We start from the raw sequence: 11,945 nt of genomic DNA, 5'->3' as shown, positions 1-11,945 counted from the left end.
ACACCCACCCACCTTCACTTTCCTAATCATTTATCCTGTGTCCTTAGAGTGACAGGCCTTTTTCCACAGGTGGAAGCATTACCCCTCTAAGCCTCTGATTGAACCGGACACTGAGGATGTCTGAGGAGTTGTTCCTCGTCTGCTTTGAAAGGTTGCATCTCTCTGACACTTCCATCTTTTCCACCTTGGCTTGTCTATGCCATCCCCATTTATGCCACTAGATGGCACCAGACTCCACCAGTTGGCACAAATACGGGGCTGTCGGGCTACCACTAAAGGGACCCACCTCTTGAAAGGGTATCCGTTTCACCTAACTCTAATTTAATTCTTCTAGAATACGTTCTCATTATGGGTATATTATTCTTATAAGTAGTTTATTTTTATAACTATATTTATGAAGAATAGATCCCTGAATATAAAGAATTCTCACAAACTTTTCTTAGCCTCCCCTATGTTCTCTTCAGTCTTCAGAAAAAAACAGCAGGGAACTGGGGCAGAGACCAATTATCCATTTCTCAAAATTCTGACATTAAAAAAATGAGAATTGATCCAGTCAGAATAAAGGAGGGGTTCTGCAGATCGGCCAGCTCCCGGTGGGGATGGAGAGGGCGGCCATAGGCGGCGTGTCAGTGCTCACTGGCCATGGGGGCCCCTGGTGCCTGCAGCCATCCCGCCTCTCCGCTCTGCTGCACTGGAACATGCAGCGGTGCCTCACCAGGCTGGCTCTGCTTGCAGAGGGCGGCAGGACTGGGAAAGGCCCGGCACCCAGAGCAAACTGGCAGCAGCTGGTGGTGTCTGAAGATCCAAAGGACAGAATGGGCAAATTCGATTCCTGGACATGGAAAGGAACTCTATGTCCAGCACTTGAGCCTGAAAGTCGGAGGCACAGAGACTCATGGGCTGCAAGAAAGGGGCAAGTCCGTGAATCAGGCACCAATGTCGGTCAAAGGAGCCAAAATCAAAGAACAAGGCCTGCATGGAACCCAGGCCTGGCCTGAGTGGGTCTTGCAGTAAAGCCTGTCCTGAGCACCCCGTAGGCAGGGCTTCAACAGGGTCAAGGGCAAGGAAGGGAGGGCAGGAGCCCCAGGGCCTCAGAAACCAGTCTTCTTGGAGGCTTCTTAGAAACAGGATACAACGTACTTTCATCGTTCATTTTGCATTTTCCTAGACTAGGAATTGACGTGAGGAGTCGTGGGCCAGTAGCCTGGCACCTAGGGGATGCTCCCAGCCCCTGGTTCAGACACAGGCCTGGGGCCTCATCAGCCCATCACTGATATGGACTCTCTCACACGTGGTGATCTGGTGGCATCGAGTATTTGACACTAAACAAAGGGGACAAAATCGCCAAAATGGGAGCTGAAACCCGTCCTGATGTCACTAATGGTCTTCCCACCCAGATGCCAGCTTATGACTCCTTGTCTCCAACTCAGCCGCTCACCTAAGCCACACTCTCCCCACCCAGAGCCCCTGGGCTACCTCTCACCCTTCATTCAAAGAGGCCCTGAATCCATCTGCACCCCAAAATTGCCCCAGCTGGGCAGAGGAACACCCATCACATCCCTCTCCTACCTGGAGACAGCCCGGGCCAGCCCGTCCCCTAGTCCCCACGTTAGCACGGCGGGAACACCACAGCCACGCGCCCCTTGTGCATGCTTTTATTCTGCAACCAGCCATCGGTGTGCGTGGCTTCCAGCATCACCACGCTTCTGGCGAGCTGCGGCAGGGTCCAAATGTGAGGTGCTGGGCGGGGCTGGTGTTTTAGAGGAGAGTGCAGGCCTGTGATACAACTCCCAGACTGCTTTGAACTCAGGCGGCCCTCGCTCTCCAGAGAAGATGCCTTATCCGGTGAGGGGCCCGTGCAGCCTGGCTGTGGTCCTGGCTGGTAGCTGCCTCCTGTGTCCAAAATCAGTGGCTTTCCTGCTCTCTCCCTACCATCCCCCAAGCCAGGCAGTGGCCAGAGGCCTCCTCAGGGTTACAGACCTGCTCTCAGGAGTTGATCTTGGGAGGGAGCTATTAAAGGTAACTCCCTGTTGCCTCCTAAATTGTCAACAGCTGATTCAACTGACCCACCATATTTGCATCGCATAGGGAGGCAGTGGGAACTGGGGGCTTCATTCTTAACTGGTAACATGCTAGGAGGGGCCTCGGAGGCCCTGCAGTTCTGGCCCAGTGGGCAGGCCGCAGGCATCTGGAGGCTGACTGACTCCCTGACTCCCCACACCTGCTGTGAGCTTACTGATCCAGGCAGAAGAGCACATGCAGGGCGGGGGAGAGGGACAGGTCACCTCTGAGGAGAGGAAGGGCGGGGCAGGCAGAGACAAAAGGAGAGAATGTTCTTCCTGTTACTTCCAACTCCTCAGGCAGCCTGAGCAGTGCGGAGCACCAGTCAGGCTAGTTCCAGGACCACAGCCACAGCTGGGGCCCCACCGGTGGGCCTGGTGGACCACGCCACCACGTGGAGTGTGGCTACATGCACACACGTGTGTGCGCCAGGGAGGACAGGTGTAGGTAGGGAGTGCCGGGGATGGGGACCGGACAGCCGGGGGTGGGGCACAGGTGGGCAGCTGGGCCATGTGGCAGAAATAAAAGTCCAAGAAGGACCACTTTAGGCTGTGCTAAGGAGGAGGCCCCGGCGGTGTCCTGAAACCAGACAAGCTCCTAAAAGTTGATGCTCTTCAAGTCCACGGAGCAGCGGTACCTGCCGTCCAGGCACCGGGAGCACAGCAGGTTGGGCAGGCAGGGGCAGGTGTTGTGCCGGCGTTTTCCGAAGAAGGGGACCTGGGAGAGAGGAGAAGACGGACAGCACATTCATCAAAGGGAGGTGGGCCTCCTGGCAGGAGACTTTGGTCAGCCCAGCCCTGGCCAATGTCACCTCCACCCCAGCACAGCAGTAACAGAGGAGGAAACCGAGGCACAGAGCAGCTAAGCAGCATGCCAAGATCACACAGCCAATTTGTGGAGGAGCCAGGATTTGAACCCAGGCAATCTGGCTTTGACACTCTGTGATCAGTCACAGTGCAATGCTGTCTGTCCCCAACCATAAAACCCCACAAGCCCCCACACTGCCTACCCAGACCCCTTGCTGACCCAGCACACGTGCGCACTCACACTCACACCCACACTCATGACTGAATATCATTAGTAGCTCATCCATTATACTCTCGACACTGGGTTGGGTGCCAGGGATGCAGCTGTACAGGACAGACAAGGTCCCCGCCGGGTGACTTAACACCCCAAGGAGTGCCGAACCACTGAGGTTTCCTCAAGGGGGTTGAGTGGGAAGGGCTGGGAGCATAGGTCATGTCAGATGGCCTGGGCTCAAATCCCAGGCCTGACAATTCTCAACTGGCAAGTTATTTAGCCTCTTGGTGCCTCAGTTTATTATCTATAAAATGGGTGAATAATAGACCTTACCACATTTGGTTGGAAAGAGGTTTCCACTATAAACTTAAAAAGGTTTAAACTTGCAAAGAGCACTTCGTATGAAGAGTGGCACATAGTAAGTTCTCACCATTAGCTTGTATGACCTCTGTTGTTCCCTTTGGGGACAGAGATCTGTGGCTGAGCCTCCTCACACTCCCTAAGGCCATGACGACTGCTGCCCTGCCCCATCTGCCTCCCTGCACCTCCTCACCCCCAGGTGGGCCATGATGGGGAGGACAACTGCTGGAGGATGCTCCTGGGTGCAGGCGTGTTCCCCAGCGGAGCATGAAGGGCGCCTGGACCACAGGAAGCCCAGGGAAGTGGATACAAGCCGGGGCCCCACAGTTGCCGCTGCATCCTCCTGACCTTCCGAAGCAAAGGCCTGCGGCCCTGTGCCTCTGGGCTGGGAGTTCCTGTGGGCGCTGGGCACCTAGGGCACAAAAGAGTGAGCCTCCTTAAAGTGTGTGCCCCAGGGGCCAGGTCAGCCTCACCCCCACCCAGTCTAGGCCATTTTATGGTCTTATTTTGTCCTGTTCTTGAGGGAAGGATCCTATGGAGCAAAGGGCACTGACGGCCCTTTCAGAATCTGAATTTATCGATCTGATGGAAACTTCAGGAATGTCAGTCTATTTCTCTCATTGTGTACATGAGGCAACTGAAGCCCAGAGCTGTCATGCTAATTGCCCAAGACCCCTCAGCAAAGGAGGAGCTGGGATCCAGCCCCCGGGTCTAACAGGCTGTGTGACTGGTACCCCGCTGCACCCCAGGCAGCCCCCCAAAGCAAGGAGGCAGTGAGATATTATTAGATTGGGGTCAGAAAACTGCGGTCCAGTGCCAGCTCTGTCTCACGGGCCTGGTGCCCTGAACAAGTCTGAGCAGTACCTTGTGGCTGCCGGGGTGGCACTCGTCTCCTTCCCGTCCTAGTGGGGTGCACACCCGCAGTCCACGCAGCCACAGGCTGACTGCACAGCAGGTGCTGGCCCCGCACTGCACGTCCCGCTCGCAGGCCTGCAAGGGAAGACAGAGGGGCCCTGAGTGCCCATTAGCGCCCCACCCCAGAGAAACCAGAAGGTAAAGTACACCCAAAAACCCCTGAGAGGGATGCTGAGGGCAGCACCCAGGCAGCACGGGACACCCAGACCGTGCAGTGTTGCCCCTGCTCCCTTCACAGCGGGATGCTCCGAGCTCAGCAGGGCAGCCAACCTGGATCTGAGGGACCTCCAAGCTCCTTTGAGACCACTCAGTAGGAAAATTCTCTTCTTTTGATGCGTCTAGAGGTTAGGAGACAGAGCATTTCTAGCACCAGTAGGTGCTCAGTGGATGCTGGTGGAACTGGATTAATTTGAATTCTTAGATGGGGTAGTGCCACAGTGGCCCAAGCCCTGAGGGGGTCAGTGCTGAGCTTCCGTGGACTGGGACCCTCCAGCCCTGACCCAGCAGCACATGGGGTGGGTGCCTCCCTTCCCACAGTTCTCCCCAGCTCAGCCCTCACCATAAGCCCAGCCTCAACTGAGGACCCAGCCCCTCTTGGCAGGTGTTTCCCCTGGGGTTCCTCTGCTGACCTGCCTGGTCCCCAGAGAGGGATGGAACCCTCTGGGTTGGACTCCCAGAGCAGGGGCTGAGTGACCTTCCAGAAGGTGCCACCTGCAGAGCCACACAACCCCACTTTAAACCAAAGCCTGGATTGGATAAAACAGAACAGAACTGCTCCAGACTCAAGGGAGGCCACATTGAAGAAGCACCCAGACTTTCCACTTCCCGAGAAGCGCTGCGGCTTTGCTGAGTTCAAGTTCAGGGCTGCGTTTGGGTTGGTTCTTCTCTAGCACAAGCCATAGAGCACCGTCTGGAGCCTATGTGGGGCTTGGCAGAAACTGGAAGGAAACCCCCACCTCACCCCTGCAAAGTGCTAGGGGGCCCCAGGAGGAAACTGGGAGATGCTGGGGCTGCTCGCTACCCAGGGGAGGTGCAGGTGGCAGTCACCTGGCCACTCTGGTCTCCAGCCTGGTGAGGGCACATCTCACATACCAGCTGGCCCCTGAAAGCTCAGGGTTAGGACTAAGCAGACCCCACCTGACTCCTCCCACAGAGATGGGGCATTGCTGTCCCCACTGGGAGGAGGGATCCTCCAGACCTGAATCTGGGACAGTCACCGTCCTGGCAGCAGGGAGTATGGAGATGGGGGGGGGCAGTCCAGCATCTTCCTAAAAGTCGATTTGGGGCAGCAGCCGGGCACAGAGCGTGGACGGAGTGGTCAGGTCGGTCACGTGTTTCGTCTTACCCCAGCTTCCCCCTCCCTGTGCTTTCCAAAGGGTCAACCTGGAGGCTTTCCTAGGAAGATACTTTCCCATCTCGCAGACCTGTCTCCCACCACCCCTCGGGGCCAGACTCAGGATGAACCCACTCTCGGTGGGCTAACTATGGCTTCTCTCCTCTGCTCTCACCCTCCTGATCCCCAAACTACACCATAGGAGGGCACGCTGTGGTTTACATTCATTAGGTATAATTCTGCCCCGACAGTTGCGTTTATGCTCTGGGTCTCAGAAGCATTGACTTGCCTTTGATATTTGCTCTTCTTTGAAACTCAAGTCTTTTTCCTCTAAAAGGGAGAAGAAAGAATTTTCCTTTCTGTGAACACTAAAACTAATCCAGTTCCAGGAACTGTTTGGCCTTTCTCTACATTTCCATTCTCTGTTTAAAAAGTTGGAAGCTGAAACAAAAGTAAATTCCCTTCTTTTTTTTTCCCTAGTGGCTTTTATCTGGAAAGCTCTCAGGTAAACCATTACTTTCTGTTTTGATAAGACTGTCCCCACCACCATCACACAACATGTGCCCATGTCGTTGGGGGGGGGGGTCCCAAGTGAAGCCAAACTTCTGAGAAGGAACCACAATCGGGGTATTTCAAATACCACAGTGTGCCCACCCGAGGGTGCGGGGTGCCCATGGTGAGACTGGATTTCTACGTTATTCGACGCTTGCTTCTGGGTCACCCAGCCAAATGTCAGTGTCACCCCTATTCCTATCAGAACTGGGCACAGAGTGAAAACACAAAAACCTTAAGGGAAAGAGTTTCAAGACAGGCTTTCTTAAGAGTAGAGAAAACAGAGGTTAAGTGTACCCAATAGACGCTAAATAAGGTCACTGCCTTTAATCAACTCAGTTTGCTTTGTAAATTACACTTGCCACGCGGACCAGACTATATGAAAACCAAAATTACACAAAAGATAAATTAGGGGGCGCTAATCCACTTTATTAAGGAGTTCATTATTACACAATGGGAATCTTCTTTTGACCAAAGGTCGAAACTTCAGAATTTTCAGTGCTCTCCCTGTGTATTGAATTTAATTTACACACAGTTTCTCAAAAGCAGATCCCCTTCAGCAGAGTGAGGTCTAACTAATATGAAAACCCTGGGAAGTGCCTCCCCACGCCCTTGGTTTGCCTCCTGGCTCCCATCCCATGCAGACTCTGATGTCCTCCCCAAACCCAGGGCATGGAGAATGTTGGATGACTTACCCCGGTGATCACAGCACCGTCGGACACAGTGACAAGGAGGAGCATGACTGAGACTTGCGTGGCACCTCTCATGGTCACTTTGGAGAAGGCAAGCACTGCCCGCTCCGCTGTGTCTGGTCGCCTCTGCTCAGGCTCGAGCCCGCCTGCCCGGAAGGCCAGGCTCTCCCCGCAGATTTATGCTGTCCAACCCAGGCTGCCCACGGATGCTGGCCTCCTCTCTTCTCGTCTTCATCACAGTGTTATTCAGATGATCTCAGGGATGGAGATGAGACCTGAATCCATAATGACATCAAATCACCATCAAAACCAATGAAGATGGACCTTCGGCGGCTGTGACAGTTGCTCTGACTCTCTGGGGACACAGTGATCCAGTGTCATCTCCACGCCTTGTACCCCACAGTCTCCTCTGCCTCTGGGTTATCCTTTCATTCTGCTTGGGGCAGAGGGAGGGCTTTGGTAATAAATCAAGGGATTTACAGCATCGCCATTTATCCTTCTCTGCACCAAACCAAGCGACACACAGGATAATTGGTTCCCTCACACTCAAGCCAACAAGAATAATCTGGGGGCTTACTATTGGCTCAGCACAGAGTTGGGGGCAGAGAGGACACAAGTGGCTAAGGTGGTGTCCCTAGTTCCCTAGAAGGTTAAAATTCCAACAGGGAAACATGAGACAGTGAGAAAGCAAGGCCAGGCTTGTGGGGTTGATGTCCCTGAGAAACACACAAGGAATTGCCCTCTAAGGGGCCCAGGATGAACACCAAGGGTCACTTGGCTCGGGAACCAAAGCGCAGACGTTGAGCCAGCCCTTAGGTCCCTGCGGAAAAGCGTGCTGGGGCCAGGCTGCCGCTGAAAGATACCAGGAGCCACGCACCTTTTTGTTTTATGGGCTGAGCTTCCAGGGACGAACAGACACTGTGGGCTCAGATGCCAGTCCTGGGGAAGGTGACTGGGCACAGCGCCTCCTGCTGGGTGGGAAGCTCCTGGCTTAGACCTCCTCATACCAGGTGACCCAGAGGGCTCCCAGGTCACTTCATCAGACACTGCACTTTTCTCCACAGTGACAAAAGCCATTATTGCCCGTACGGTCTGCAATATATTAATAGGTGTTATGCACACAAATAAATAAATATAAGATTTCCACAGTCAAAGGTTTGGGAAACACAGTTCCATCAATCTTTTTTACTGCAGGACTTTTCAGGGCCTTTCATACGCTAACAAGCCTTTCAAACACCCAGCAAGGAAATGCAATTTCCTAAACAGAGTCATCCATTAAATGCTTTTTTCTTGGAGTGTCTCAGGGGAAAAGGGCTCCCACGTAGACATGTTGACAGGCATCTATGAGTGCAGAGAAAGGAACCAACACAGCAGCTCAGATTGAGACCCCAGAGGCAGACAACTTGACTTCCGGTCCCAGGGTCATTAGATTCCTGACCCTGAGAATAGTGAGTCTCTCTGGGCCTCAGTTTTCTCATCTATAACATGGGGGTAAGAAGGGCACTTACATCATGGGGTCTTGTGAGTGTTTGGCCACTTTTTTTTTATTGACTCTATATTTATTCATGTTACTGTATCGAAGGCACTGTTCTTGGTGTTGAAATAGGACAGTGAACAAAACAAGATCTCTGCCCTCACGTGGGGGAGACAGGCAATAGACAAATAAACAAATAGATTTCTAATAACATGGCTAGGTTTGTGGACTGCTATTAAAAAGGAAGGCAGGGAAGACAACAGAGCGTGACTCAGGCGGTACTTTAGATGGGGTGAGGGTCTCTCTGAGAAGATACTTGAGAAGGTCTGATGAAGTGAAGGAGTGAGCTAGGCAGAGCCAGGAGATGAACCAGTGCAAAGGCCCTGTGGCAGGCCCTCCTTGGCCAGTTCCAGGAGCAGTAAGATGCGTGGTGAATAGGGGAAGGGAGGGAGAGGATGCTGCTGGAGTAGGAGCCATGGGCCGCGCCTGGCCAGCCTTGTGGGACATGGTGGGAGCCTGACAGCAGTATGACAGGAGCCTTTGGGCAGTTTGGAGCAGGGCAGGCGCAGGATGTGATTTGCACTTTGAAAGGAGCTCTCTGGCTGCTTGTGGAGAATTGAGATGATGCCGTTGAAGTGCTGAGCACAGTGCCTGGCACACAGCAGTTTCCAACTATTGGCAGTTTCTTTCACAAAAAGATGGGCCTGTCTGCCTTAATATAAAATTCTCCTTCAGAATAGGTGTCTGTGGCCCACCTGGACACTGTGGCACTGAGCCGGGCACATGGCAGGAGAACCCAGAGACCACAGCCTGTCAGGAACTTACCGAGCCAGAGGGCAGCATTGTCCTGGAGGCTGGAAGGGGACACAGAGGCAGCCCTGTGGGCTCCAGGCACCCTGCACAGACTGCCCACCTCACACCGGTTGCCTTCCAAGAGACGATGTTAGTTAGATAATGACTGATTCTCAGGGTAGCACCCCCATTCCACCCCCACTTCTCATCCTTACCCCCTTCCTCCCCAGTGCCTCCCACAACACCCAGAACCAATTACCCCACACAGTGGCACGATAAACAGGAGCAAGAAATACTGCTGCAAACAGGACCAATAGCATTGATTGAAAGCATTTTATTTCTCTTGAAAAGCCAGTTTAATCAGAGGAAGGCAAGGGACAGACTAGGTAGACATCCCAGAAGAGACTTTGGGGAACTTTGGGGTTCTTTACCCAAAACTCACTTGAGCAATCACGGAGTGCTTTCCGCATGTCGGGGCCAGGAGCTCCTGGCTCCTGGGTCTAAGTTCTCTCCAGAGCTGAGAGCTCTCCCGCTCCTGTGCACAAATGGATTTCAGCAGGATCCTTGCCACGTGTTAGCCAGATTAGGGTTAGTTTGACAGATGTAGTGCAGAAAAGGAGAGTGGGAAGGAGAGGAGGGCTCTGAACTAAGCCGCAGGGACCGGAGACCAAAGAAGGAGGTCAGGGGTGAAGAGCGTGGTGAGAGCGGGGAAATGGTGACAAGTGTTCACACTGTACCTGCCTCCCTTGAGGGGGGGAAAAGCTGGTGAGAAGATGTGCTGGGCCGACCTTTCCCGACTCCTCCACGTCCAGAGAGAATCAGGCGGGTGTAGGAGAGGGCTGCCTCGAGACGGGGGCCGGGCCCCTGCTTCTCTGCTCTCGTGCTGTGGTGCCAGTGTCGCCATTCTGCAGGACCGTTTGTATAGCTGGGCGGGCGCGCGTGTGATGAACAAGGGCGGCTCACTCGGGCACAGGCAAACCCTGGAACAGAGGTGCGGGCCCAGGTAGCCACAACCTGGCAGTCCCTGAGGTCATTCACCCCCATACATGGAATAACCTTGACCCCTGGAGGGTCCAGGGCCCCTTCCAGCTCTCCCCCGAGGCCATTGCTTTGCAAACCAGCAAGCACTGCGTGTCCTGGGCCACACGGCTCCTGCCTGGGAGTGACACGTGCTCACTCTATTAGTGATTTCTTAGCGGCTAATGATTAAATGAGAGCCAAGTCTGACTCACTTAAGAAAGATTTGAAGAAAGAAATACACAATCAAACAACAGAAACTCAAGTATCTAGACCAGGGGTTCTTAGCCTGGGGTCACAGCTCCTCAAGAGGCTCATGAACAGAATTCAGAGGATCCGTGAACTTGGGCTGAAAAAGAATTGCATCCTTATTCTCACTAAGCACTAACTGAATGTTAACGTTTTCTTCTATCTATTTGTAGGCCACAAACCCAGAAGTATTACTAGTACCTGTGTCCGTGTCAACAAGAGGAATTACAGGTGTTTTAATGCCATACTGCTATCGTTGGAAGTAGCGCAAATATTTCTTCCTGTCACGACATTGAAATCATGGCTGCGTGGCCCTCTGCTAGACTGTGTTATTTATCCAATGCGTTAATAAAGAAACATATATATCACCACAACACAAATTCGTTTTTAATAGAAATATCTATAATTGTATTTCAATATAATTGATTTTCTTTGTAATTGTACCTATTTTATTTTATAGATTTTAAAACATTCTGAGCAAGAGTCACGAGCTTCCAAAGGGTCCGGGTACAAAAGTAGTTTAAAAAGCCCCGAGGCAGAGAGGGGAGACTCAGAGGGAGACAAGACTCCCTTCAGCGAGGCGCAGGGTCATAAGTTCAGGCTCTTTCTTTAAAGTCTTCTCTTTTACTTTTCACATAATTTTCTCCAGGTTCTCCTGGCTTCTCAGTCTTCTCCAGAGGGGCCCGGGGGCTGCACGCTCTCTAGCCTCCTGTCCCTCCACACACACCCTAGTGAGCTTCACGGCCACCTAAGCACTGATGATCCCAGACCAGTCCCCACCCAGGACCCCCACCCCCCGGCTCCTGCCCATCTAGCCAACAGCCAGTTGGAAGTCACACACGGGTAGCCCAGCACCTCACCCTCACACACCCCTGTCCTCCAACATCCTTTATCACTCTCACCCCTAAACCCACTCATACTGCTTGGGACTATTGCAAATAACAGAATCAGTCTGGCCAGCTTAAAGAAAAGGGAATTTAATAAAGACTAGTAAGTAGTTCACTGAATGGTCTGGGGTCTTAAGAAACTGGATGGAGCTTCGCGTCCATGAACCATGCCCAGACCCGCAGCACGGGGTCAGCTAATGAGGAAAGCACCTCCCGAGGCAGATCTGCCAACATCCAGGCCCCGTGTGGCGCCTCTGTCTTCCTGCTGCTTCGTTCCTACCCGAGGGAAGGTGCCCGAGGGCTGTCTGATTGCAGAGTGTGGGTCCCACCCCTGCCCTTCTGCAAGGACCCTGGGGAGTAACTAACTCATTACTGAACACAGGGAAGGTGTTCAAAGCTCTTGGGCAGCTACAAAGCATGGGTGCTCAGGATGCGCACCACCCCATGCATCCTGCTATGTTCCCTGCTCCGCTAGTGGCGCCACGACACACTCAGTAGCCAAACGTGGGAGTTTCCTGGGTTCCTGAATTCCCCTCCTTTCATCAGTCATGTAATCCTGTCAGCTGGCCTTCCACTGGGACTCAGACTCTTTC

The 11,945-nt window shown here is 53.2% G+C and overlaps 1 protein-coding gene across 1 annotated transcript; it reads right to left on the bottom strand.

The window, feature by feature from the left end:
- Positions 1-2,658: 2,658 nt before the first annotated feature.
- Positions 2,659-7,008, bottom strand: PROK1 (prokineticin 1). Its single transcript, XM_010975934.3, has 3 exons — positions 6,937-7,008; positions 4,306-4,431; positions 2,659-2,778 (listed from the first exon to the last, which is right to left on the bottom strand). Exons 1-3 carry the CDS (start codon positions 7,006-7,008, stop codon positions 2,659-2,661), a joined length of 318 nt encoding a protein of 105 aa, XP_010974236.2.
- Between the last annotated feature and the right edge of the window lie 4,937 nt (positions 7,009-11,945).

The sequence above is a fragment of the Camelus dromedarius genome, chromosome 9 (genome assembly GCF_036321535.1).
Source record: "Camelus dromedarius isolate mCamDro1 chromosome 9, mCamDro1.pat, whole genome shotgun sequence".
Classification (NCBI taxonomy): Eukaryota; Metazoa; Chordata; class Mammalia; order Artiodactyla; family Camelidae; genus Camelus; species Camelus dromedarius.
The sequence above is the reverse complement of the archived record's forward strand: the minus strand, read 5'-3'. Positions and strand labels throughout refer to the sequence as shown.

What these genes read in the sequence shown, in the direction of transcription:
- PROK1 (XM_010975934.3), bottom strand. Translation starts at nt 7,008, where the DNA reads ATGAGAGGTGCCACGCAAGTCTCAGTCATGCTCCTCCTTGTCACTGTG. An exon ending in ACGGTGCTGTGATCACCGGG is followed by an intron (nt 4,432 to 6,936) that starts GTAAGTCATCCA and finishes CTTCCCTTGCAG; the next exon opens with GCCTGCGAGCGGGACGTGCA. An exon ending in GCCACCCCGGCAGCCACAAG is followed by an intron (nt 2,779 to 4,305) that starts GTACTGCTCAGA and finishes CCTCTCTCCCAG; the next exon opens with GTCCCCTTCTTCGGAAAACG.